Here is a 26,003-nt window from a genome sequence, read left to right as displayed (position 1 = left end):
TGTTCAAGGAGAGAGAAATTTCTGATCGTAGCGGCTAGTTTGCGCACGCGCATTGCGAACTTTACGCATGCGCAGTTTAGCGAACATCGGTGGCGTACGCCCGTGCGGCCGCTACGACTGACTCTGAATGAGGTCCTCTGAGTAGAACCGAGTTCTGACTCAGGTCTTCTCCCTAATTACCTGATTCAGATCCGGACGCTAAGAAGCATTCGCTCATAGCTGGCCGATTTTCGCATTCTGCGCATGCATATGCATTGCAGTGCACGTGCGTGAACCAGTGCGAGAGATCGGGAAGCGTTCGCTCGCTGCGCATAGACTGCCCAGCAGAGTGAGTGACAGGAGAAGCCATTTCTGGGTGGTGACAGGGGTTAAACATTATAAACGGGGGAGTGGAGGTGCAAACGCAGGCGTGCCTGAGCCTGAGGCGTGCATAAATAACAGGCAGTGTCATAGTACACGTCACTTGGTTGTATTTCACACTGAAGTGCTCGCAGTGCTTGCGGTAGGGTATAGTTAACCTTAAGCGCTGTGATCGCATCCGATGGTACTCGATGTACCGATGGTTGCATACACTTCCTGGAGATGACGTGCGCAAGTGGGCGTCTTTAGACAGGCTGGTGGGCGTCTGCATACACAAAGCGATCGCACGCCAAGACATAGTGGGCGTGCTTATGCCTTGCCGTGCGATCGCCTGCCTTGCTGGGTGTGCACTAAATTTGCATACGCTGGGTGCGAGCGTATGCATTTCATTTAGCGAGCGGGTCTGAATGAGCTCCCAAGTTCGGAACTCGGGATCTACAAAACGTATCTCACATGTTTTGGATTGCATTTAAGACCCTCTGTGCTGTGAAGTGGTCAAAATTGACTGGAAATGAATGTTATTGATGTTAATAATACTATACGAACAAAAGCAGGTCCAAGTTACTTGATTTCAGCTGTTTTTATAAATTTTTAAAGAAAACCAAAACTGAACCAAAACTCTTGAGGGTGGCTTTGCCAAAACCAAAGTGCGACGATGATTTAGAAGCAAAACTAAAACACGGGGGTCTGCACAAAATCTCTACTTTATACTAACTAAAGATCTCAATGTACATAAAATCTATCTAAAATCAATTATCAAACTTGTGAAAATAAAAAAACGTCTGAATGTATGAAAGGCCACATACAGTAGACTTGGACCACAAGATAACAGGGCCAACAAACTGTTTCTGACACATCCTCCAGCATTAGTAATTGGCAGACACTGGGCCTGATTCAGCAAGGATCGCTAATGCACAAGCGTATGCAGTCGATCGATTGATTGCAGCATACTGCGTGTGCACGAACGGACAACTGCGATTGCACCGCGCTGAAGCAGTGCATGGAAAGCCAACGCAGAGTGAGTGACAGGCACAGAGTGTTTGTGGGTGGTGACTGGGGTGGGGTTGGAGAAATGCAGGCATGCCTGTCCGCATGAACGCCGTTAAAGGGGTGTGTATACAAATTAGCCACTGCGTCGGCATATGCAGCTTGAGTACTCACAGCGTGCAGAAAGGTTAGCAATTTATAAGTAAGGTTTGACCTGCTGTAATTGTACATGAGGCTCCGATGTACTTCGATGTTACCGATGTTTTGGCTGGATTGCAAGGTATTACGGATGTGCAATAAGGGGATTGGGCGTCTGCATGTTGTCCGTGCGACAGTTTTGTGATTGCAAACATTAGCACACTTTCGCAGCAGACCTCAGTGCGCAAAAGCAGCCACGATCGCATTAGAGATCCTTGCTGAATCAGACCCACTGTCTCATATTGTTACTTTATATGTAGGTGTTACTGATGCTTGTAGAACTGTAGTAGATAAGTGAAAGGAGTAAATGATGCCGTGTGTAGGGATGATGGAAGGAAGAACATGAGGAGAGAAGAGATGTGAATATTACACCTGTGACATGAAACCTACCTGAGTGGACGAGAAGCCACCATTAGGATTTTGCTGCTTTATGAGCCAGGTGACAACTTTAGTGGCCGCTGTTATATCTTCAGCAGTGATCATGGGTTTGGCCAATAGGGCCAGCAGAACATAGGCGTTCATCTCAACTTCTATAGATTGGGCCCTGCTATGAGGGGCCCTTACTGTCCCTGATTCATCTGAGTACTCCGGGCGATGCCAGTGGACCGTACCATCTGAAATATGAAATAATGCAATTTTATTGTTACTAGCCATACAGTATATTATCCTACAATCTGAGGTGGCAGAACTACAATTTTAAAAAATAATTTTCTTCCTGGTTTAGATCTCTCACATGAAACACAGATATTGTATGCAAGTCATATAATAAATACATAATAGTATCAAATTTACTTAAGCTGGGTACACGCTGGCAGATATATCGGCCATTCAATTGAAAGGGCGATATATCATGTGTTCGTCGGCCAGTGTGTACAGACGATATGAATGTGAATGCCGTCGTTCACATTCAGATATATCGGCACATTGTACACTTGCTGCAGAGGCCACGGGTGACTGACATCACAACTGGACAGGCACATGTAAACGCCTGCCCAGTTGTGACGTCAGGCACAACACATCGGGCCGACAATTGGTAAGTGTGTACGCACTTACCAATCGTCAGATAGGACGGCGGATCAACCGAAAGGCTGATCAGTTGTCCCAGTGCATAGTAGGGGTGAGCGGGTTCGGATTTCTGAAATCCGAACCCCCCCGAGCCCCCCCGATCCGAGTCCGATCCGAGTCAGGCTCGACTTTTCCCGCCAGACTCGGATCTGAAATCGAGGCAAAACGTCATCATCCCGCCTTCCGAGTCTCGCGGGTTTTGGATCCTATATAAGGTACCCGCGTCGGCGCCATTTTCTCACTCGGCTGTGGACAGTGAAGAGGGAGGGTGGGAGTTAGGGCTGTGTAGTGTAGTGTAGTGTAGTGTAGTGCTGCTGTTGTCCACTACTTCAAAGTCCATAGGGGCTGGCTGTGTTGTGCTGTGCTGCTGTTGTTAATAGGGGCTGTGTCCACTACTTCAAAGTCCATAGGGGCTGGCTGGACTGTGTTGTGCAGTCAGTTCTCCATAGGGGCTGTGTCCACTCCAAAGTCCTGTGCAGTGTCCCAGTCCTAAAGGAGTGCTGTAGTGTTGTCCAGGGGGTGCTCTGTCCATCAGGGGTGCTCCCCCCAAGTGCTAAAAAAATAATATATTTTCTGTGTTTGTGAATTGTGTGCGCAGTAGCCGCACGTGCATCAACAAAGTAGTGCCAAGCGTGCGCCTGTGTCATAAGTAAAGGGCCGGCTGGCTTGACCGTTAAAGGGTGCTGTAACCCCCGAAAGTACACTCCAGTCCAAACCAAAAAAAAATTATTTTCTGTGTTTGTGAATTGTGTGCGCAGTAGCCGCACGTGCATCAACAAAGTAGTGCCAAGCGTGCGCCTGTGTCATAAGTAAAGGGCCGGCTGGCTTGACCGTTAAGGGTGCTGTAACCCCCGAAAGTACACTCCAGTCCAAACCAAAAAAAAAATTATTTTCTGTGTTTGTGAATTGTGTGCGCAGTAGCCGCACGTGCATCAACAAAGTAGTGCCAAGCGTGCACCTGTGTCATAAGTAAAGGGCCGGCTGGCTTGACCGTTAAGGGTGCTGTAACCCCCGAAAGTACACTCCAGTCCAAACCAAAAAAAAAATTATTTTCTGTGTTTGTGAATTGTGTGCGCAGTAGCCGCACGTGCATCAACAAAGTAGTGCCAAGCGTGCGCCTGTGTCATAAGTAAAGGGCCGGCTGGCTTGACCGTTAAAGGGTGCTGTAACCCCCAAAGTACACTCCAGTCCAAACCAAAAAAAAAATTATTTTCTGTGTTTGTGAATTGTGTGCGCAGTAGCCGCACGTGCATCAACAAAGTAGTGCCAAGCGTGCGCCTGTGTCATAAGTAAAGGGCCGGCTGGCTTGACTGTTAAAGGGTGCTGTAACCCCCGAAAGTACACTCCAGTCCAAACCAAAAAAAAATTATTTTCTGTGTTTGTGAATTGTGTGCGCAGTAGCCGCACGTGCATCAACAAAGTAGTGCCAAGCGTGCGCCTGTGTCATAAGTAAAGGGCCGGCTGGCTTGACCGTTAAGGGTGCTGTAACCCCCGAGAGTACACTCCAGTCCAAACCAAAAAAAAAATTATTTTCTGTGTTTGTGAATTGTGTGCGCAGTAGCCGCACGTGCATCAACAAAGTAGTGCCAAGCGTGCGCCTGTGTCATAAGTAAAGGGCCGGCTGGCTTGACCGTTAAGGGTGCTGTAACCCCCGAAAGTACACTCCAGTCCAAACCCCCCAAAAAATTATTTTCTGTGTTTGTGAATTGTGTGCGCAGTAGCCGCATGTGCATCAACAAAGTAGTGCCAAGCGTGCGCCTGTGTCATAAGTAAAGGGCCGGCTGGCTTGACCGTTAAAGGGTGCTGTAACCCCCGAAAGTACACTCCACTCCAAACCAAAAATAAATTATTTTCTGTGTTTGTGAATTGTGTGCGCAGTAGCCGCACGTGCATCAACAAAGTAGTGCCAAGCGTGCGCCTGTGTCATAAGTAAAGGGCCGGCTGGCTTGACCGTTAAGGGTGCTGTAACCCCCGAAAGTACACTCCAGTCCAAACCAAAAAAAAAATTATTTTCTGTGTTTGTGAATTGTGTGCGCAGTAGCCGCACGTGCATCAACAAAGTAGTGCCAAGCGTGCACCTGTGTCATAAGTAAAGGGCCGGCTGGCTTGACCGTTAAGGGTGCTGTAACCCCCGAAAGTACACTCCAGTCCAAACCAAAAAAAAAATTATTTTCTGTGTTTGTGAATTGTGTGCGCAGTAGCCGCACGTGCATCAACAAAGTAGTGCCAAGCGTGCGCCTGTGTCATAAGTAAAGGGCCGGCTGGCTTGACCGTTAAAGGGTGCTGTAACCCCCAAAGTACACTCCAGTCCAAACCAAAAAAAAAATTATTTTCTGTGTTTGTGAATTGTGTGCGCAGTAGCCGCACGTGCATCAACAAAGTAGTGCCAAGCGTGCGCCTGTGTCATAAGTAAAGGGCCGGCTGGCTTGACCGTTAAAGGGTGCTGTAACCCCCGAAAGTACACTCCAGTCCAAACCAAAAAAAAATTATTTTCTGTGTTTGTGAATTGTGTGCGCAGTAGCCGCACGTGCATCAACAAAGTAGTGCCAAGCGTGCGCCTGTGTCATAAGTAAAGGGCCGGCTGGCTTGACCGTTAAGGGTGCTGTAACCCCCGAGAGTACACTCCAGTCCAAACCAAAAAAAAAATTATTTTCTGTGTTTGTGAATTGTGTGCGCAGTAGCCGCACGTGCATCAACAAAGTAGTGCCAAGCGTGCGCCTGTGTCATAAGTAAAGGGCCGGCTGGCTTGACCGTTAAGGGTGCTGTAACCCCCGAAAGTACACTCCAGTCCAAACCCCAAAAAAAATTATTTTCTGTGTTTGTGAATTGTGTGCGCAGTAGCCGCACGTGCATCAACAAAGTAGTGCCAAGCGTGCGCCTGTGTCATAAGTAAAGGGCCGGCTGGCTTGACCGTTAAAGGGTGCTGTAACCCCCAAAGTACACTCCAGTCCAAACCAAAAGAAAAATTATTTTCTGTGTTTGTGAATTGTGTGCGCAGTAGCCGCACGTGCATCAACAAAGTAGTGCCAAGCGTGCGCCTGTGTCATAAGTAAAGGGCCGGCTGGCTTGACCGTTAAGGGTGCTGTAACCCCCGAGAGTACACTCCAGTCCAAACCCCAAAAAAAATTATTTTCTGTGTTTGTGAATTGTGTGCGCAGTAGCCGCACGTGCATCAACAAAGTAGTGCCAAGCGTGCGCCTGTGTCATAAGTAAAGGGCCGGCTGGCTTGACCGTTAAGGGTGCTGTAACCCCCGAAAGTACACTCCAGTCCAAACCAAAAAAAAAATTATTTTCTGTGTTTGTGAATTGTGTGCGCAGTAGCCGCACGTGCATCAACAAAGTAGTGCCAAGCGTGCGCCTGTGTCATAAGTAAAGGGCCGGCTGGCTTGACCGTTAAAGGGTGCTGTAACCCCCAAAGTACACTCCAGTCCAAACCAAAAAAAAAATTATTTTCTGTGTTTGTGAATTGTGTGCGCAGTAGCCGCACGTGCATCAACAAAGTAGTGCCAAGCGTGCGCCTGTGTCATAAGTAAAGGGCCGGCTGGCTTGACCGTTAAAGGGTGCTGTAACCCCCGAAAGTACACTCCAGTCCAAACCAAAAAAAAATTATTTTCTGTGTTTGTGAATTGTGTGCGCAGTAGCCGCACGTGCATCAACAAAGTAGTGCCAAGCGTGCGCCTGTGTCATAAGTAAAGGGCCGGCTGGCTTGACCGTTAAGGGTGCTGTAACCCCCGAGAGTACACTCCAGTCCAAACCAAAAAAAAATTATTTTCTGTGTTTGTGAATTGTGTGCGCAGTAGCCGCACGTGCATCAACAAAGTAGTGCCAAGCGTGCGCCTGTGTCATAAGTAAAGGGCCGGCTGGCTTGACCGTTAAGGGTGCTGTAACCCCCGAAAGTACACTCCAGTCCAAACCAAAAAAAAAATTATTTTCTGTGTTTGTGAATTGTGTGCGCAGTAGCCGCACGTGCATCAACAAAGTAGTGCCAAGCGTGCGCCTGTGTCATAAGTAAAGGGCCGGCTGGCTTGACCGTTAAGGGTGCTGTAACCCCCGAAAGTACACTCCAGTCCAAACCCAAAAAAAAATTATTTTCTGTGTTTGTGAATTGTGTGCGCAGTAGCCGCACGTGCATCAACAAAGTAGTGCCAAGCGTGCGCCTGTGTCATAAGTAAAGGGCCGGCTGGCTTGACAATTAAAGGGTGCTGTAACCCCCAAAGTACACTCCAGTCCACTCCAAACCAAAAAAAAAATTATTTTCTGTGTTTGTGAATTGTGTGCGCAGTAGCCGCACGTGCATCAACAAAGTAGTGCCAAGCGTGCGCCTGTGTCATAAGTAAAGGGCCGGCTGGCTTGACCGTTAAGGGTGCTGTAACCCCCGAAAGTACACTCCAGTCCAAACCAAAAAAAAAATTATTTTCTGTGTTTGTGAATTGTGTGCGCAGTAGCCGCACGTGCATCAACAAAGTAGTGCCAAGCGTGCGCCTGTGTCATAAGTAAAGGGCCGGCTGGCTTGACAATTAAAGGGTGCTGTAACCCCCAAAGTACACTCCAGTCCAAACCAAAAAAAAAATTATTTTCTGTGTTTGTGAATTGTGTGCGCAGTAGCCGCACGTGCATCAACAAAGTAGTGCCAAGCGTGCGCCTGTGTCATAAGTAAAGGGCCGGCTGGCTTGGCCGTTAAAGGGTGCTGTAACCCCCGAAAGTACACTCCAGTCCAAACCAAAAAAAAATTATTTTCTGTGTTTGTGAATTGTGTGCGCAGTAGCCGCACGTGCATCAACAAAGTAGTGCCAAGCGTGCGCCTGTGTCATAAGTAAAGGGCCGGCTGGCTTGACAATTAAAGGGTGCTGTAACCCCCAAAGTACACTCCAGTCCAAACCAAAAAAAAAATAATTTTCTGTGTTTGTAAATTGTGTGCGCAGTAGCCGCACGTGCATCAACAAAGTAGTGCCAAGAGTGCGCCTGTGTCATAAGGGCCGGCTGGCTTGACCATTAAAGGGTGCTGTAACCCCCAAAGTACACTCCAGTCCAAACCAAAAAAAAAATTATTTTCTGTGTTTAGCCGCACGTATATATCAAATCGATATAACATAAATGGAGGACCAAACTTTCTCCGATAAAAATAAAATAGAGAAAGATCAAGAACCACTTCCTCCTAGTGCTGAAGCTGCTGCCACTAGTCATGACATAGACGATAACATGCCATCAACGTCGTCTGCCAAGGCCGATGCCCAATGTCATAGTAGAGGGCACATACAATCCCAAATGGCAAAGTTCAGGAAAATGACCTTGAAAAAGACATTTAAATCAGCTGAAGAGAAACGTAAACTTGCCAATATGCCATTTACGACACGGAGTGGCAAGGAACGGCTAAGGTCGATCCCTAGTATGTTCATGACTAGTGGTTCAGCTTCACATGACGATGGAAGCCCTCCTCCCACTAAAAAAATCAAAAGAGTTAAGCTGGCAAAAGCACAGCGAAGAACTGTGCTTTCTAAGAAGATATCACAAATCCCCAAGGAGAGTCCAAGTGTGGTGGTGGTTGCGATGCCTGACCTTCCCAGCACTGGACGGGAAGAGGTGGCTCTTTCCACCATTTGCACGCCCCCTGCAAGTGCTGAAAGGAGCACCCACAGTCCACTTGCTGATATGCCAATTGAAGATGTCACTGTTGAAGTACAACAGGATGAGGATACTGGTGTAGCTGGCGCTGAGGAGGAAGTTGGCGAGGAGGATTCTGATGGTGATGTGGTTTGTTTAAATCAGGCTCCGGGGGAGACAGTTGTTGTCCGTGGGATGAAAAAGCCCATCACGGTCATGCCTGGGCAGAAGACCAAACATTCCACCTCTTTGGTCTGGCAATATTTCTATCCAAATCCGGACAACAACTGTCTTGCCATATGTACCATATGTAAAGGTGAAATAAGTAGGGGTAGGGACGTCAACCACCTAGGAACATCCTCCCTTATACGGCACCTGCAGCGCGTTCATAAAAAGTTACTGTCAAGTTCAGAAACTTTGGCTAAGACCGTAAGCAGTCCAGGGACACCTAAATCCCGTTGTCCTGTTGTATCCAAGCGCCTGCAAACCACACCGTCAACTCCCTCCTCGTCAATTTCCTCCTTAGTCAGGATCGGAAGTAGTCCTGCAGGCCATGTCACTGGCATGACTGACTCTCCTATCCGGGATTCCTCTGGAGGATCCTGCATTGCTACGCCTACTGCTGCCGCTGCTGCTGTTGCTGCTGCTGGGAGTCGTTCATCATCCCAGAGAGGAAGTAGGAACACCACTACTTTTACTAAACAATTGACCCTCCAACAGTCCTTAGCGAGGAGGATGAAGTACGACAGCAGTCATCCTGAAGCAAAACGTATAACTGAGGCCTTGACTGCTATGTTGGTGTTAGACGTGCGTCCGGTATCCGCCATTAGTGCAGTGGGATTTAGACAATTGATGGAGGTAGTGTGTCCCCGGTTCCAAATCCCGTCTAGATTCCACTTCACTAGGCAGGCGATACCGAGACTGTACAGAAACGTCAGAAAAAGTGTCCTCAGTGTCCTGAAAAATGCCGTTGTACACAATGTCCACTTAACCACGGACATGTGGACAAGTGGAACAGGGCAGACTAAGGACTATATGACTGTGACAGCCCACTGGGTAGATGTATCACCTTACGCAGCAACAGCAGCAGCGTCACCAGTAGCAGCATCTCAGAAACGCCAGCTCGTTACAAGGCAGGCTACGCTGTGTATCACCGGTTTCAGTAAGAGGCACACCGCCGACAACCTCTTAGAGAAACTGAGGGAAATCATCGCCCAGTGGCTTACCCCACTTAGACTCTCCTGGGGATTTGTGATATCTGACAACGCCACCAATATTGTGCGGGCATTACATCTGGGCAAATTCCAGCACATCCCATGTTTTGCTCACACAATAAACTTGGTGGTGCAGAATTTTCTGAAAAGCGACAGGGGCGTGCAGGAGACGCTTTGGGTGGCCCGAAAAATTTCTGGCCACTTTCGCCATTCAGCGACTGCGTGCCGAAGACTGGAGCGCCAGCAAACACTCTTGAACCTGCCCCGCCATCACCTGAAGCAAGAGGTTGTGACGCGGTGGAACTCAACCCTCTATATGCTTCAGAGGATGGAGGAGCAGCAAAAGGCCATACAAGCCTATACATCCACCTATGACATAGGCAAAGGAGGGGGTATGCACCTGACTCAAGCGCAGTGGAGAATGATTTCCGTGTTGTGCAAGGTTCTCCAGCCCTTCGAACTTGCCACACGTGAAGTCAGTTCAGACACAGCCAGCTTGAGTCAGGTCATTCCCCTCATCAGGCTTTTGCAGAAGCAGCTGGAGAAAGTGAAGGAGGAGCTAAGATGGAGCGATTCCGCTCGGCATGTGGGACTTGTGGATGAAGCCCTTCATTCGCTTTGCCAGGATTCCAGGGTGGTCAATCTGTTGAAATCAGACCACTACATTTTGGCCACCGTGCTTGATCCTAGGTTTAAAGCCTATGTGGTGTCTCTCTTTCCGGCCGACACAAGCCTGCAGAGGTGCAAAGACCTGCTGGTGAACACACTGTCAGCTGAAGCGGAACGTGACACGTCAACGGCTCCTTCTTCATTTTCTCCCGCAACTGGGGCTGCCAGGAAAAAACTTAGGTATCCTAAGCAACCCGCTGGCGGTGATGCAGGGCAGGCAGGACCAAGTTTGGACATCTGGTCCGGACTGAAGGACCTGGCAACAATTTCTGACATGTCTACTGTCACTGCATATGATACTGTCACCATTGACAGAATGGTGGAGGATTACATCGGTGACAGCATCCAAGTAGGCATGTCAGACAGTCCATACCTGTACTGGCAGGAAAAAGAGGCAATTTGGAGGCCCCTGTACAAGCTGGCTCTATTTTACCTGAGTTGCCCCCCCTCCAGTGTGTACTCCGAAAGAGTGTTTAGTGCAGCCGGGAACCTTGTCAGCGAAAGGCGTAGGAGGTTGCTTCCACAGAATGTGGAGAAGATGATGTTCATCAAAATGAATTATCAGCTCTTCCAGGGAGACCAGCCTCCAGAAGGTACAGAGGGACCTGTGGTGGTGGATTCAAGTGGGGACGAGTTAATACTTTGTGAGGATGAGGATGTACACACTGAAGAGGGTGAGGAATCGGTGGATGAGGAGGATGAGGATGACATCTTGCCTCCGTAGAGCCAGTTTGTGCAGGGACACATTAATTGCCAGCTTGTTTTGTGGGGGCCCAAACGAACCAATCATTTCAGCCACAGTTGTGTGGCAGACCCTGGCGCTGAAATGATTGATTTGTTAAAGTGTGCATGTCCTGTTTATACAACATAAGGGTGGGTGGGAGGGCCCAAGGACAATTCCATCTTGCACTTCTTTTTTTTCTTTGCATTATGTACAGTTTGGGGCCTAGTTTTTCTAACTGCCATCCTGTCTGCCACTGCAGTGTCACTCCTAGATGGGTCACGTGTTTGTGCCGCCCACTCGTGTCGCTTAGCATAGTCATCCAGCTACCTCGGTGCAACCTTTTGGACATGAAAACACTATTGTGAGGTGTGAGGTGTTCAGAATAGACTGGAAATGAGTGGAAATTAAGGTTATTGAGGTTAATAATAGCATAGGAGCAGAGAAACCAACAAATTCTGTGATTTTAGCTGTTTTTATGCTTTTTAAAAAAAAAATACAGATCCAAAACACAAAACCCAGAACCCAAAACACGGAAGGGTGGTTTTGGCAAAACCAATCCAGATCCAAAACACGAAGAAAGATCCAGATCCAAAACCAAAACACAAAACACGAAAAGTGGCCGGTGCACACCCCTAGTGCATAGCCATCCTTACAGTTTAAAAGACAGGCAGAAAAGAGTCGTAGAAGGTAAACCAAGCCAAAGTCATGATCACTGGCAGATAAACATAGTCACAAGATGAGTCTGTACCCAAAGAATCAGCAGGGAAATTTCAGCAGGGAACACAGCAACCAGGGAAAAGCCTTGGCAATGCTACTCAGACAGGCCTGGATTTAATAGTTCAGTTCGCCTAAGGAGAGACTGTAATAATAGAGAATACAGGACCTCATTCAGAGCCGGACGCTATTTGCGCTCGCTCGTTCAGAAAAAGGGGCTGGCTATTTAAATTGAGCGCTCGCTATTTGCGGTCTGTTGACGCCTCTATGTCTGAACGAGCGTCCAAAACATGCGCTCGCTATTTTGTAAAAACGCCCCTTGGCCGCTCGTATCCTACGTCATCTCCGCTATTTATTTGATTAATCGAGTACATCGAAAGGCGCATGAACTACTCGCTATTCTTGTGGTAACATTTTCCTACCGCAATCATGCGAGCAGTTCAGGCTAAAAGACAACCAAGTGACGTGGTCGATGACACTGCTTTGTTAATTATGCACACCCTTAAAATGCCCGTTTTGACCTTTTGGCACGCCTGCGTTCGGATCTCCACTCCCCGTTTTCAAGCACCTTCCCCTGTTACCACCCACAAACGCCTCATCCTGTCACTCAAATTAGCAGGCACTCGCTATTTTGCAAGCACACGATTTCCGACTGCACTGACTGGTTGGCGCATGCGCATTACGACCCATATGCATGCGCAGATGTGCGTCCATCGCTCGGAGCGAGCAAGCGGCCGCTTACGAGCGGCTCTGAATCAGGCCCACATGGTGTGCACATCCAATCATAGGTGCTCACGTGTGAGATAAACAGGCGCCTAATTCAGGGCATCTGGGGGGGAACAATTTTTGAATAATTGACCTCTTACACTTCAACTCACAACTGAAAGGTGCAAAATACATCTCACTGAAAGTACAGAAAGAAGGATGTGTTTGTAGCACCTCTAACCCAACAAAGAATACAAGGTAGGCAGTGTGTATCTCAAAAAAGACGTGTGCTTACTGTATCTGTAAAATGAAGAAACCAGCCCTCCATGCAGCTTCTCCAAGTTTCTTAAAATAATCCTGTACAATTCAATTTTGTTATATCACGAACCACTGCAAAACTGCTCATTACAGTATACCACATTCCATTATCCCTACTTAATAATCCCAGTACTGTATGTGCATTAACTCTAATGGGAGATTTGAAAAATATCAACAATCACCCACTTTTATATTTTGTCTCAGTCGCCTGAATCTGTGCTGTTCAAATAATTACAGAGGTGTCCTCACTCTTCCTTGCTGCAGTCGAACCAAACAGCCCCTCTTGGTGCGCCTGGTCCCGTGAGACTCTGCTAGGACCCGGCGTCTTTTTTGCTGAAAGTGTGTCTAAATAGCAAAGCGATGCGACTAGGACGCACCGAGAGACTGTTAGTCGCACATAGAATCACAAGTGTGGAATATCAAATGAATCCACTGAGACTCTGAATTAGCATGCAAAGTGGTACGAATCAGCAGCTGCAGTTCTGTTACAGACTCATTCGCACACAGATATACAGGTGTCGCATATCAAATTAATCAGCACAGTCTCCTGGTGCATCCTAGTTGCACATTGCGACTTAGACACATTTTCAGCAAGAAAAGATGCCCAACACTAGCAGAGGGCCTGATTCAGACCCGGTCGCAAGCGCTGAGCACTCGCAACTGGATCGATGGTGGCCCAGAGCGCATGCGCACGACGGAGCCGGGTCCATCATGCGTATGCGCGAGACCCGGATAGCGACGGGCAATCCGTCGCTCCGGGTCTCGCACCAAAGGGGGTGTGCTGTCGATGTTGAGTGACAGCACGCCCTCTTTGGTAGGCGGGCCGGGGGGGATGGCTGCCATTTGGGGTCGGCCCCACTGACATCACAAGTGATGTCAGTGGAGAGATTCCGGCTCTGTTAGAGCCGAAATCTCTCTGGGACTTGCGGCAACGAGACCCTACCACAAGGGTCTCGTCACAAGCCCGATGGTCGCGATGGTCTTGACCATCGCAACCATCATCCTGGCCGCTCGCTATAGCTGTGGGTGACCGGCCCTGATTCAGAGCGAGCGCTCTGTCAGAGCGACCGGCTCTGAATCAGGGCCAGAGTTCCATGAGACCTAATGGCTCATTCACGCCAGGCATATCGCTCTGCATGAGGCTAGATGAGCAAGGACCAGGGGCGTATCTATAATGGGTGCAGGGTGTGTGGGGCACACAGGCCCCTAAGTCCAGGGGGCCCACACTGCACACCGTGCAGCCATACTTCCTAATACTTTTCTCTCCGAAGTCCCACGTCAGCTGCAGAGGCGCTATACAGAACGCCTGTAAAATGGCTGCAGCATCCACTTTCCCGGTGTTCTGCGCATGCGCAGTAGGGAGATCGCCGGGAAAAATGGCTACCGAGCCATTTTCCCTGTGTCCTGCGCATGCGCAATAGATTCCGGGCACAGACTAGTGCCCAGAGTCTACTGTTCCCGTCAGTACGCCGTGGACGCCAGAGAGAGAGGAGGAGGCCCCGGATGGTGAGTGAACACGGGCCCCCTCCTCTCTAAATATGCCCCTGGCAAAGACACATCATGAAGATGAAAGCATATACTACATCATAGCTTAGTTCTCTATAAATACATCTACCACAAGATTTCTATTACTTGACTTTAGTTACATTTAAGGGGATAAGTATCAAACCTTAGAGAGAGATAAAGTGGAGAAGTTGCCCAAAGCTCCCAATCAGCTTGTAACTGTCATTTCAAAGACTGTGCTAGATAAATTATGATTAGAAGCTGATTGGTTGGTATTTAATGTCATATTGTTCACTGTTGCCTCGTCTTTTGAATATATGTTCTTTAATTTAAATGATTAGCCCCAGTATGTTGAAGAAATCCGATACTAAAAAATGGCTAAAATGTACTGAATACTGTAACATTCTCTGCTTTTAATATGACTTTATCTCACCTTTCTTGATGGCCTGTTCATCCAGAGACTGAAGGAGCCGAGAGCGAAGTTCCATTTTTCCCGCAAGAGTAAAAGCGTAAGCCATTAAGGCTTGCGTGTAGACACTGTTTTTACCATTCATTGCGTTCTCCAAACAGAACAACGAGTTTCGCACTACTGTGTCCTGTGAAGAAAATTATTAACCTTACATGACTATTCTGTGCATATACAGTAGATAACTCTGGAATCTCTATGCTGATGACACTCAACCTCTTCTCTCCTGATCTCACCCCTTCCCTCTTCTCTCGGGTGTCCAGTTGCCACTCTGCCATCTTCTCCTGGATGCTTTCTCAAAATCAACATGGCCAAAACTGAAGTCATTGTCTCCCCTCCATCTACAGTCTCCTCTCTACCATTGTCAACACCACCACTATCTACACTGTTCCACAACTCAGCTGCCAGGGAGTCATTCTCGACTCTTCCCTCTCCTTCACCACCAACATTCAATCTCTTGCCCTATCCTCTCCTGAGTATGCAGTTGGGAAGCCGGCGGACGTAATCCCAACGGCCGGCTTCCCGACTGCTTTATCCCGGCGAGGGTTAAATGACAGGCGTCTAAATCTAGATGCCTGTGAAGTGATGCCGGGCGCCGCTGCGGACAGCCACGTGTTGCTAGGTTTAGGGCTCCCAGGGGGATTTAGGGTTAGGCACCCCCCCGGGGGACTTAGGTTTAGGTGGCGGGGAAGGGGGGATTAGGTTTAGGCAATTAGAGGGGGGGATTAGGGTTAGGCACTGGGGGGAAGGTTAGGGTTAGGCACCCCTAAGGAGGGTTAGGGTTAGGGGGGGAGGTTAAGTTAGTTAATACTTACCTTGGGACGATCGGGATTTTCTGCCATGTCGGCCAGCCGCTGTCGTGATTTGATACCGATTCCCACTCCTGTCAGGGAGTCATTCTCGACTCTTCCATCTCCTTCACCCTCCACATTCAATCTCTTGCCCTATCCTGTCAGTTCCAACTCTGCATCATTGCTCGTATCAGACCCTTCCTCTCGGAGAATGCCACCATAACCATTGTCTCACATTGACTACTGCAACCTTTTCCTCACTGGACTCCCTTGTTCCTCTCCAATCTGTACTCAATGCTGCAGCTCGACTTATCTTCCTCTCCCGCCACTCCACATCAGCCTCCCTTCTCTGCCAAGCCCTTCACTGGCTTCCCTTCCCCTGCAGAATCCTCTTCAAACTCCTAACCATCACATACTGTACAAGGCCCTCTCCAACTCCACAGCTCCATACATCTCCAACCTCATTTCCTTACACATTCTCTCTGGTCGGCCAATGACTGCCGCCTTTCCTCAATTCCGTGAATAGAATTATGTGATTGTTTTATATTCTATTGCAAACTGAATAATATAGAAATAATATTCTGTGCAAATACCGTGACAGGAAATGGATATTCCAGTAAAGCAATGGTAATGTATGCAGACAATGTGGTTTCATCATCCACTCCTCCCTACAAAAACAAAAAGTTAATGAAAAAAAAGGACATGAGTTAGATTTCAGAACATCACAACCTGCGATGCTGTACATCCCGCCTCTCTTCGCTTACGTACCGCGGCTAATTACAGCGGTATGTACTTAGAATATCACAAAGGTCAGCTCTCCTGATAAGAGATGTCCTTTGCGATGCCCCCAGACAGAGGAACTAACACCCAGAAGTCCCTCTGGCATCCTGTTGCACATTCACAGAAGGATGCCGGCTGTGGGGAGAGAAGGGAGGGATCCGATTGGAACCCTTTTCAGTGGGGGCGTCCCAAATAGAAGCCCATAGGCTTCTATTGGGTAATGCCACCTGAAGCTGGCATTACCCATTGGGAAGATGCATTCTGGTCCTTAGTACATATGGGATATGTGGCAAAACCTCTGAATTGACCGCATTTCCTACTTTAGTACATCCCACCCATATTGCCTCTTAGTAAACATCTACAGAGCAAGTTCCTCATTTGCATGGTTAATAACAGATAAGCTACTGTACTTGTGACCCCCTCTCCCCTGAAATATGTTTTCAGTGGTACTGTATTCTTATATGTCGCAATGTGGTATTGATGTAACCCATTGATATGACCTGGGTGGTTGCAATAGGTACCAGCGGGTGTAAAATGGAGGTTAGTCCACACAAGGAGAGCCTTAACCAGGCTTGCAGGTTTATTGGTAACAGAGGTAACACACAGGGTTAAACAGCGGTATGCCGTTTAAATAGAGGTGCTCAGTATACACAGCGGTGGTCAAAGTATACACAGCGGTGGTCACTGGCAGACTAATGGCAGTGTTATACAGGTCTCACTCAGAGAAGTAAGGGCCTGATTCAGAGTCGTACACTCTGCCGATGTTTTCACAAATGGAGCATTTTTTTTCCCACTGTGCACGTGTCTAAGTCGCACTACGCATGCATCCAAGTACATTACCATAGTCACACGCTGTGAGTCTTTATTAAGAGTGTGATTGACAGGCAGGTAACGTTTGGGTGGAGTCAACAAGGAGTGTCGGTTGAAAACACAGGCGTGTCTCGACCGTTTAGGGGCCGTGTCACATCCTCTGTCTGCGATCCTGTACACAAGAAACATGGCTCTGGCATCTCAGTTACGGCAGCCATTCTGAGAGACTATAGACTCACTCAGTTGCGGACAGCTGCGATGGCTCCAGTGGGCGTCTCATTACAAATCCTGGCCACTGATGCATCAGCATAATTTTTGCACACCCACAGCTGCGTGTCACCATTTCAGGGAGTATCGGGACAGGTTCTGCATCTTCCGACTCAGACTTCCTGACCCTGGCCATCGCGACCAATGGTTGGGATGGTGATTCGACACACTGTTTTCAGATGCAGCACTCGGATTGCAGATGCTGGCAGGAGATGTCTTTTTCCTCAGCTATGCTAACTGCTCCATCTCTGAATCAGGCCCTAGGCACTGTGGCGCACTACACGTCTGCTCAGTGACACCTCAGATCGGAGGTTGCGCCTCCAGTTGACTCTGGGTCCTAGTGCCCAGAGTGTATTACTAAGAGGAGACAGTGTAGAAGCGCACTCCTCCCCAAAATGTGGCACTACTTTATATTGCATTAGAAAATTATACTGATTTATATAAGTATTCAGTCACCAACTACTACTGCTACAGTACATGCTTTATGGGGTGCTCACTCCAACCTATATGTGCTGCTTGCCCATAAAGTCACTAATTTCTTAACTTGGCAAATTTTTTTTACTATTTTGATATTAATACTGGGGCAGCATGGTTGGCGGAGTGGTTAGCATTACTGAGGTATTGGGTTTGATTCCCACCAAAGCCCTAACTGTGTGGACTTTGTATATTGCCTGGGTTTCCACAGGGTGCTCTGGTTTTCGCCCACAAACCAAAATATACTGGTAGATTAAGTTGCTTCTGACAAAAACAAAGTGTATATGTGTGTACATGTGATAGGAAATACAGTATAGGGCCTGACCCAGAGACGGACAAAATGGTGATTTTTACACAGATCGAGCGATTGTTTGCCATTGCGCATGTGTATAAGTTGCGCCGCCATTGTCTTGTAATTCCACATGCACAGAGGATCCATTCGCAAAGTAAGTGACAGGTAGTCAGCAGTTGGTGGAGGTAACGTGGGGGGGGGGGGTGTGGCCAGAAAACCGTAGGTGTGTGTTACTATTTAAATGCCATTACATGGGCATGCATAAATTAGTCACTGTGATTACATACACAGCATGAGAGCTGCAGTGTTTGCCCAAAGGTAAGATGGCTGCTCAATGTGCTTCAATGCTACTGATATTTACGCAGGTAAGTGACCTCGGATGCATATGAGAAGGCAGCGGTGGGCGTCTTTATATTCAGGTGAGCTTTGGACCTATTAGCATATCAAAGCTGCGTTCCGTGCAAAATCGAGGTTGTGATTGCATTAGCGCCCATTTCTGAATCGGACCCATAGATTGTAAGCACCACTGGGGCCAGGACTGATGTGAGTGGGCAAATATTCTCTGTAAAGCGCTGCAGAATACTGTATGTATGCGCTATATAAACAACTGTAATAACTAAATAGTTATTTATATTGCACACACATATTACACCAGGCTTGCCTACCCTCCCGATTTGGTCGGGAGCCTCCCGAATATCGGGTGCCGCTCCTGTGAGCGGGGTCATCGGTGCGGGGCCTGGTCCGGCCCAAGATCCAGTGACCGCTGGACGGGCAGGCGTCGGCGGTTCGGGCGGCGCGGTGCGGCGGCGGAGGACGAGGCTGGACGAGCTTGCATCTGGAAAGATTCAAGCTCGTCCAACCACCAGCGCGGATTTTGAATTTGGCGCCGCTGGCGAGCCAGTAATGGCTCGCGGGCGGACAGCCAATCCGAGTCTGGCACGGCGGGCCAATTGTGGCTCGCCGCGTCATGGCTCCGCCCCCTCGCGGCTCCATATATTAGGCGCCGCTGAGCGGGGCGAGTCAGTCCGTCGGCGGAGAGCAAGCCAGGAAGACCGTCCACGAAGGAGAAGAGTTCCAGAGGCGCAGGAAAACGCCGGAAGACGCCGTGTTCAACAGCTGAAGACGGAGGCGCTGTTGCTGGAGGAGGAAGACGGCGGCGGGCGGCGGTCAGCGGAGCCGAAGCTGAGGACCGGAGAGCTCTGCAGTGGAGGAAAGTTAAAGAGCTTATCGAAGTTCCCCACTGCAGGCTCTCCCAACGAACAGGGTAGGCGGCCGTGGGCCACCTTTACTTATATTTAATAAGTACATCAAGTGTTGTCGGGCTTAAGGCCCGTGGGTATCATCAGGCACTAGGCCTGTGGCCACGTAGGAGGGGCACAAGGCCCCGGGGATAGCAGGGGGCATTAGGCCCTGTAGGGCAAATCCTTAGGCTCTACAGTCAGCAACCTGGGCATTAGGCCCAGGTTGTTTAGGCTCAAATAGGCGACAGACCTGCATATAAAGTGGTCTGGGCATTAGGCCCAGGTCACTGAAACGACCCTCTGGTAGACCTGCATATAAAGTGGTCTGGGCATTAGGCCCAGGTCACTAAAACGACCCTCAGAGGCAGCCCTACATATAAGGTGGTCTGGGCATTAGGCCCAGTTCACTAAAAGACCATTAGGTTCACTAGTGGTGGCCCAGCTCCAAAGTGATCTGGGCGTTAGGCCTAGATTCCTAGGGATCGGCCGAAGGAAGGTGGGTTTAAAGTGAAAGGCATCCTGGTAAGAACCAAAAGCGATCATCCACAGGTCGGCGGACCTGTGCCACAGAGTGACCGGTGCTGGAGGTCTGTACCACTGGGTACAGAGTGCTGATAAGCGGTTCAAGGGATAAAGTAATCCGAGTAATAGGCTCGGATCACTCGCGTTAGCCCCAGCTGGGTGAGGTTGAATACTGGGCATAGATTATTGAGTAAGCCCTCTCGGGAGTCAGTGCAAGGGGCTGTGCGGCTTCGGTTCTGAACCCCTGCAGGGGGAGCTCTGAAGATTTAGCCTAGTAGGTCAAGGCAGCGGTGTGTTCATAGAAGGGCGCAGACAGGGCCGGCCGGCCGGGAAGAGAAAGAGAGGGACAGCTGAGACAAGAGTGTTTCCGCTAGAGGTGTATTGTCCCCAAGCCAAGTTAATATAGTGTGTAAGAAGACGTTTATTTGTTGTTTGCCCTGAATCTTCTCGTTATAGCAGAGAGTTCACGGAGGAAGTTTCTGGAAGTAAGGTTCAAGCTTCAGGGCATACAAAGAGGTAACCCCGTTGGTACAGCATTACTTGCGTGTTTGTCCGTGAAGGAAGGGGGGGATTGTTTTGTTTGATTCTCAGGGGCGGTGGACGACCCGTCAAGGTGACAAGGGGGCTAGTGTGAGTATCTCTCGGTGTCTGTCTGTCTTTCATTGGAGCGTTCGATAGGGGATCTCTCACAACGGTGAGAGATCCAAACATCCTATACTTTCTCTTCCTCTGTCTGTTCTTCCTTTGAACACCGGTTAGGGGATCTTTCACAACGGTGTGAGATCCAAACTACACCTGAGTGTGTGAGCACTGTATAGGTGAAAACTGGGTAGCTGAGGCCCCGTGCCAATGATGACCATTCACCCAACCGGTGAAGGTCGCATTCATCCCTAGCGGTTATTGTGTCACCAAGCATAGGAGGATTGTTATTGAATAACCCATTCTTTTACAGCATCAGGCTGGTTTGAACCTGAAAACACAACGGTGAAGAGGATCCGGATCGTAGATCAGTTGGCAATTTGGGAACGAAGGCTCTAGGACTCTGCCGCGGAAAAGTGGTGAGTGTTGGCTGACGAGACATCGCTAGGGCTCACATTTTGGCGTAGTCGGCAGGATGTCAGACGATGAAGAGAATAGGGGGGCAACTGGACGGGTCAACATAGGCCCTGCACTCGCTCATTTGCCTCGGTACGATGGCCGCAATTTACAGTTGGAGGATTGGAAATCGCGACTCGAGGGAATTGCCCTCCTATATAAGGTGTCTCCGGAGTCAAAACTCCAATTGGCTCTGAATTCCCTCGAAGGGGAAGCCAGACGTACTATCCTCTTGAGACCGGAAGAAGATCGCGATTCCCTGAAAAAGGTACTGAAGATTCTGGGGGATCTCTATGGGAACACGTCATCGGCTGGTACCCTACGACAACGGTTGTTTGACCGGTTCCAGAGAGAGGATGAGTCCATTCCTCAGTTTGCTAATGCACTTCAAGAATTGATGGGCGAGATTAGAAGGCGCGATCCGGATGGGATGGGTGCACTTCCAAATACCAGCCAGATGTTACGAGATCAATTTGCAATGGGGTTGAGGAATGTCCCGTTGCGACAGATTTTGTTAGATAAAATCACGCAAGACGACAAACTGACTTTTCATCAGATACAGATAGACGCTGTGTCCCGGGACCGAGATGCAAATTTTGGTCCATATGCTGTTACTCCACAGTGGGTACATCCGACGTCTGCTCCCGTGATGGGCCGGGAGGCCAACCCTTTGGAATCATGCGTTCAAGATCTTAAAGCAGCTTTTGCTAAGGCAACCCAGGAAATGAAAGAAGAGGTTTCCCGGCTAAGAGAGGAAGTATACCGGCAAAGAGGCCGCAGAGCTGAAGAAGAGTACCGGCCCAGAGAGTCGGACGGATCCAGAGGAAGAGGTGTTGGAGTTAGACAAGGAGGAGCTAGGGGCCCCCGATGCTACCATTGCAATCGGTTTGGACACATTGCCCGGAATTGTACCGAGGCAATTTCTGAGCCCCAGTTAAACTAGAATCCCTCGCGGTAAGGGGACCACCCGCGGGGGAGTTACGTGGAGAGATAGCCATTGTCAACTCGGCTGAATTGGTAGGGGAGTGTCCCATTGTTGTTGGATGCCTAGGGGGAAAAAATCAACAGTGTTTGTTGGATACAGGATCTCAGGTGACCACCATGTCCGAGGACTGTCTCTTGAAACATTATTCTCACCTGAAGGAATCTGTTTTGGAGAGTTGGGTCACTCTCACCGCAGCTAACAACCTCCCCATTCCGGTGGTAGGGGTTGTCTGGATGGAAATAGAAGTTTGTGGCCGAAAGTTGGGGAAGAAAGGTTTCCTTGTGGTCAGTAGCGCAGGTTTGAGTCATGGACCGGTGATCCTTGGAATGAACGTATTGAAAGACCTGGATCAAATTTTGTTTCAAGAGAATGGTCCTCGGTACTGGAGACATTTGGGGGTCCAACGACCGGTTCAACAAGCCTTTCAACAGGTGGGACAGCGATGTGGGGCCCAGGGAAAAGGAAAGGAATCTTTGGGCCTCATTAAAACCAGCCATCGGCAACGAATAGATCTACCCCCTCGTCAGGAGATAGTACTCCCCCTGGAGGTGCGTACCCATCAGCGATTGGACGGGTTCGAGGTAATGATAGAACCCACAGGCTTCTTCGGAATAGAGTCCGGAATAGTTCTGGCTAGAACTTTGTCAGTAGTCAAAGAAGGGAAGGTGTTGGTCCGGATATGTAACTTAGGGGCACAAATTCAGCGTGTCCCAGCAGGAGCTGTAATTGCCCGAGTGGTAGCTATTGATGGTGATGGTGTTCGCAGAGGCCAAAGTATTTTGCTTCAGTCAGAAGCCACTGAATCATGGACCATGTCAGTGCAGGTCGAGCAGGAGGAGGAACCAAGTATAGAGTGGAACGGAGGGATAATAAGGGAGCAGATGGATGTCTCGCTAGCTGACTGTGACTCCGATACGGTGCAGAAGTTGGACCAGATGCTGTGGAGACGTCGGAGAGCTTTTTCGAGACATGAGGAAGATTTCGGCTACACGGACGATTTACAACATGAGATTCGCACGGGAGACACCTTACCCATTCGCGAAAGATACCGGCCTATTCCCCCAAAGCTTTACCAGGAGGTCAAGACAATGCTTCGACAGATGCTGGATAACGAAGTGATTCAGGAGAGTAAGAGTCCATGGGCCGCCCCCATAGTGTTGGTTAGGACGAAGGATGGGAGCATCCGTTTTTGTGTGGACTATCGGAGGCTGAACAGTTGCACCGTACGGGATGCCTACCCTCTACCTCGGATTGAGGAGTCCCTGGCGGCGTTAGGCGAGGCCAAGTTCTTTTCCACCTTAGACTTGGCCAGCGGATATTGGCAAGTACCGGTTGCCACACAAGATCAAGAAAAGACTGCGTTCATTACGCCCATGGGACTTTTCGAGTTTTGCCGCATGCCATTCGGGCTCACCAACGCCCCGGCAACGTTTCAGAGGATGATGGAGCGGTGTCTGGGAGATTTGAATTTTGAAACCCTTCTGATTTATCTAGATGACATTATTGTGTATTCCGCCACGGTGGATGAACATTTAGCTCGTTTGGAGATGGTCTTGCAGCGCCTGGAGGGATTTGGGTTGAAGGTCAAACCTCGGAAATGTCACCTACTAAAGACTAGTCTGGAGTATTTAGGGCATGTGGTGTCACGTGATGGGGTGCATCCCACACCAAGTAAACTTGCAGCTGTGCAAGAATGGAAGACACCCCGTACAGTGACCAAGTTACGAGCATTCCTAGGGTTGGTCGGTTATTACCGACGTTTCATCAAGGATTTTGCCAAGATTGCTGAGCCACTCCACGCCCTATTGCGGGGGGTGGCCACAACTCAGAAAACTCAAGCGGTGGCGTGGGGCGTATCCCAGGAAGCGGCCTTTGTGTGCTTAAAGCAAGCCCTCACAGAAGCCCCCATATTGGCCTATGCCAATTTTGAGACACCATTTGTTTTGTATACTGATGGGAGCTTGCAAGGCCTAGGGGCCGTACTTGCTCAGGTTCAGGATGGCCAGGAGCGAGTGATTGCCTACGGGAGTCGTAGTTTGAGAGAAACAGAGAGAAACCCAGACAACTACAGTTCCTTCAAGTTGGAATTATTGGCCGTCGTCTGGGCTGTGACCGAAAAATTTGCTGAATATCTGACGGCCACCCATGTAGATATCTTTACCGATAATAACCCTCTAGCCTATTTGGGGACTGCCAAGCTTGGGGCCCTGGAGCAACGCTGGGTAGCCCGGTTAGCTAAGTTTTCCTATACCATTCGTTACCGGCCAGGGAAAAATAACGGAAATGCTGATGCTTTATCTCGGTTTCCTGTAGAAGTCCCTGGGACACAGGGGGATGAAGACTGGGAAGAGGTAGAAGTCCCCGATCTGACCCGTGTGAGGAAATCAGGGGCAAAGGGCGATCGGAATGTCAAGCAGAGTGCCACGATACTCCGGAATAGCGAACAAAACTGGGCACGCGAGCAGCAGGAAGACCCCGGTTTCAGAGCTATTATGCAGTGGAAGGAAGATGGTCACTGGCCCAGCAAATGGGAAAGGAGTAGGCTTACTACTTTCTGTCAGAAGCTGCTGCGTAAGTGGGACCGACTCAAGGTTTGTGCAGGTACTCTCCGGCATCGCACCTACCTTAGTTCGGAGCTTCGGTTTGTAGAGCAGATAGTGGTACCAGAAGCGTTGGTCCGACCACTGATTGAAAACGCACACCAGGAAGGAGCACACTTGGGCAGTGATAAGACCTATCAATGGTTGCGACGTCAGTATTTTGCACCTCAAATGCAGAACATGGTCGTTCGGGTCTGTCGGGAGTGTAGACGCTGTGGAGTGGTCAAACCCTCGGAACAACATGCGCCTATTCAGACCATCTGTACAAATCGACCATTGGAGTTACTAATGATAGATTATGTGCTGATTGGGGAGTCTGTTAGTGGTCATCAATACGCTTTGGTAATGACGGACCACTTCACAAAGTTTACTGTGGTAGTGCCAACCCGTGACCAGACGGCTGAGTCGGCTACAAAAGCGATTGTGGAAAATTTTATACGGCAATATGGGTGTCCCGAAAGGATACATTCAGATCAGGGAGCCTGTTTTCAAGGGCGGCTAATGGAACGTCTGTGCCAACTGTACGGGCTACAGAAGTCCCGTACAACTCCATACCACCCTCAGGGTAATGGGGCCTGTGAAAGGTTCAACCGGACCTTGCTACAGATGCTCCGAACCCTGGAAGAAACAAAAAAACGGAGGTGGCCTGAACATGTGCAGGAATTGGTTTGGGCCTACAATAATAGAGTTCATAGTACTACCGGGTTTTCTCCTTTCTTTTTGTTGTTCGGTCGGCCGGGACGGGAAGTTCAGGACTTGGTACTAACCGAGTCCGATGGTAGGGAGGGATCGCTTCCTACAGGTTGGGTGGAGGAACATCGGCGGCGTCTGAAAATTGCTCATGATTTGACGGAAAAGATGATAGCCGATCATAGACGTACCCCGGCTGGGGCGCGAAGGGTTGAGCCGTTTTCCGTAGGGCAACGGGTCCTGGTCCGTATGACTCGTCCGGGGGGTAAACTATCTGAGCGTTGGGAAGTTTTACCTTATGTGATCAGATGTCGTTTGTCAGCGGAAGGACCGGTCTATCAGGTGGAATCCACTGATGGTCTGGGGCGATTGCGGACTCTTCATCGGGACATGTTGCGTCCCCTGCCTTTTCCCAATTTCAGCAGAAAGGGACCTTATACCTGACGTCATTCAGAATGACTCGCGTAATGAGGAGACCACGTTGTCCACTCCGGCCGGAATGGGCAACCTTGAAGAGGAGTGGTGGGCACCCGCAGAAATTCCCACTGTGAATGAAGTCGACGATGTTCCAGAGGTGGCGGATGTAACACCCTTACCTAGACGTTCTCAACGATTCAATCGTGGCGTGCCTGGGCCTCAATATGCTGATCCCGACTTTGTCTGGTCTCAGACCTCCTTTGTAGGGACTACAAAGGACACAGGGGGTGGAAATGTGAGCGGGGTCATCGGTGCGGGGCCTGGTCCGGCCCGAGATCCAGTGACCGCTGGACGGGCAGGCGTCGGCGGTTCGGGCGGCGCGGTGGCGGAGGACGGGGCTGGACGAGCTTGCATCTGGAAAGATTCAAGCTCGTCCAACCACCAGCGCGGATTTTGAATTTGGCGCCGCTGGCGAGCCAGTAATGGCTCGCGGGCGGACAGCCAATCCGAGTCTG

At 49.4% G+C, this 26,003-nt stretch overlaps 1 protein-coding gene across 1 annotated transcript in view; it reads right to left on the bottom strand.

The window, feature by feature from the left end:
* LOC148518869 (alpha-2-macroglobulin-like) overlaps positions 1-26,003 on the bottom strand; it is a 177,452-nt gene that overhangs the window by 21,179 nt on the left and 130,270 nt on the right. The window contains exons 27-29 of the mRNA XM_088476898.1: positions 15,909-15,983; positions 14,492-14,654; positions 1,936-2,159 (exon numbers count right to left, since the gene is read on the bottom strand). Coding sequence (XP_088333024.1) covers positions 1,936-2,159; positions 14,492-14,654; positions 15,909-15,983 — 462 coding nt within the window. The remainder of the gene's footprint in view (positions 1-1,935; positions 2,160-14,491; positions 14,655-15,908; positions 15,984-26,003) is intronic.

The sequence above is a fragment of the Taudactylus pleione genome, unplaced genomic scaffold (genome assembly GCF_031769625.1).
Source record: "Taudactylus pleione unplaced genomic scaffold, aTauple2 ptg000198l, whole genome shotgun sequence".
Taxonomy (NCBI): Eukaryota; Metazoa; Chordata; class Amphibia; order Anura; family Myobatrachidae; genus Taudactylus; species Taudactylus pleione.
Note: the sequence above shows the minus strand (reverse complement) of the source record. Positions and strands in the feature narration are given on the sequence as shown.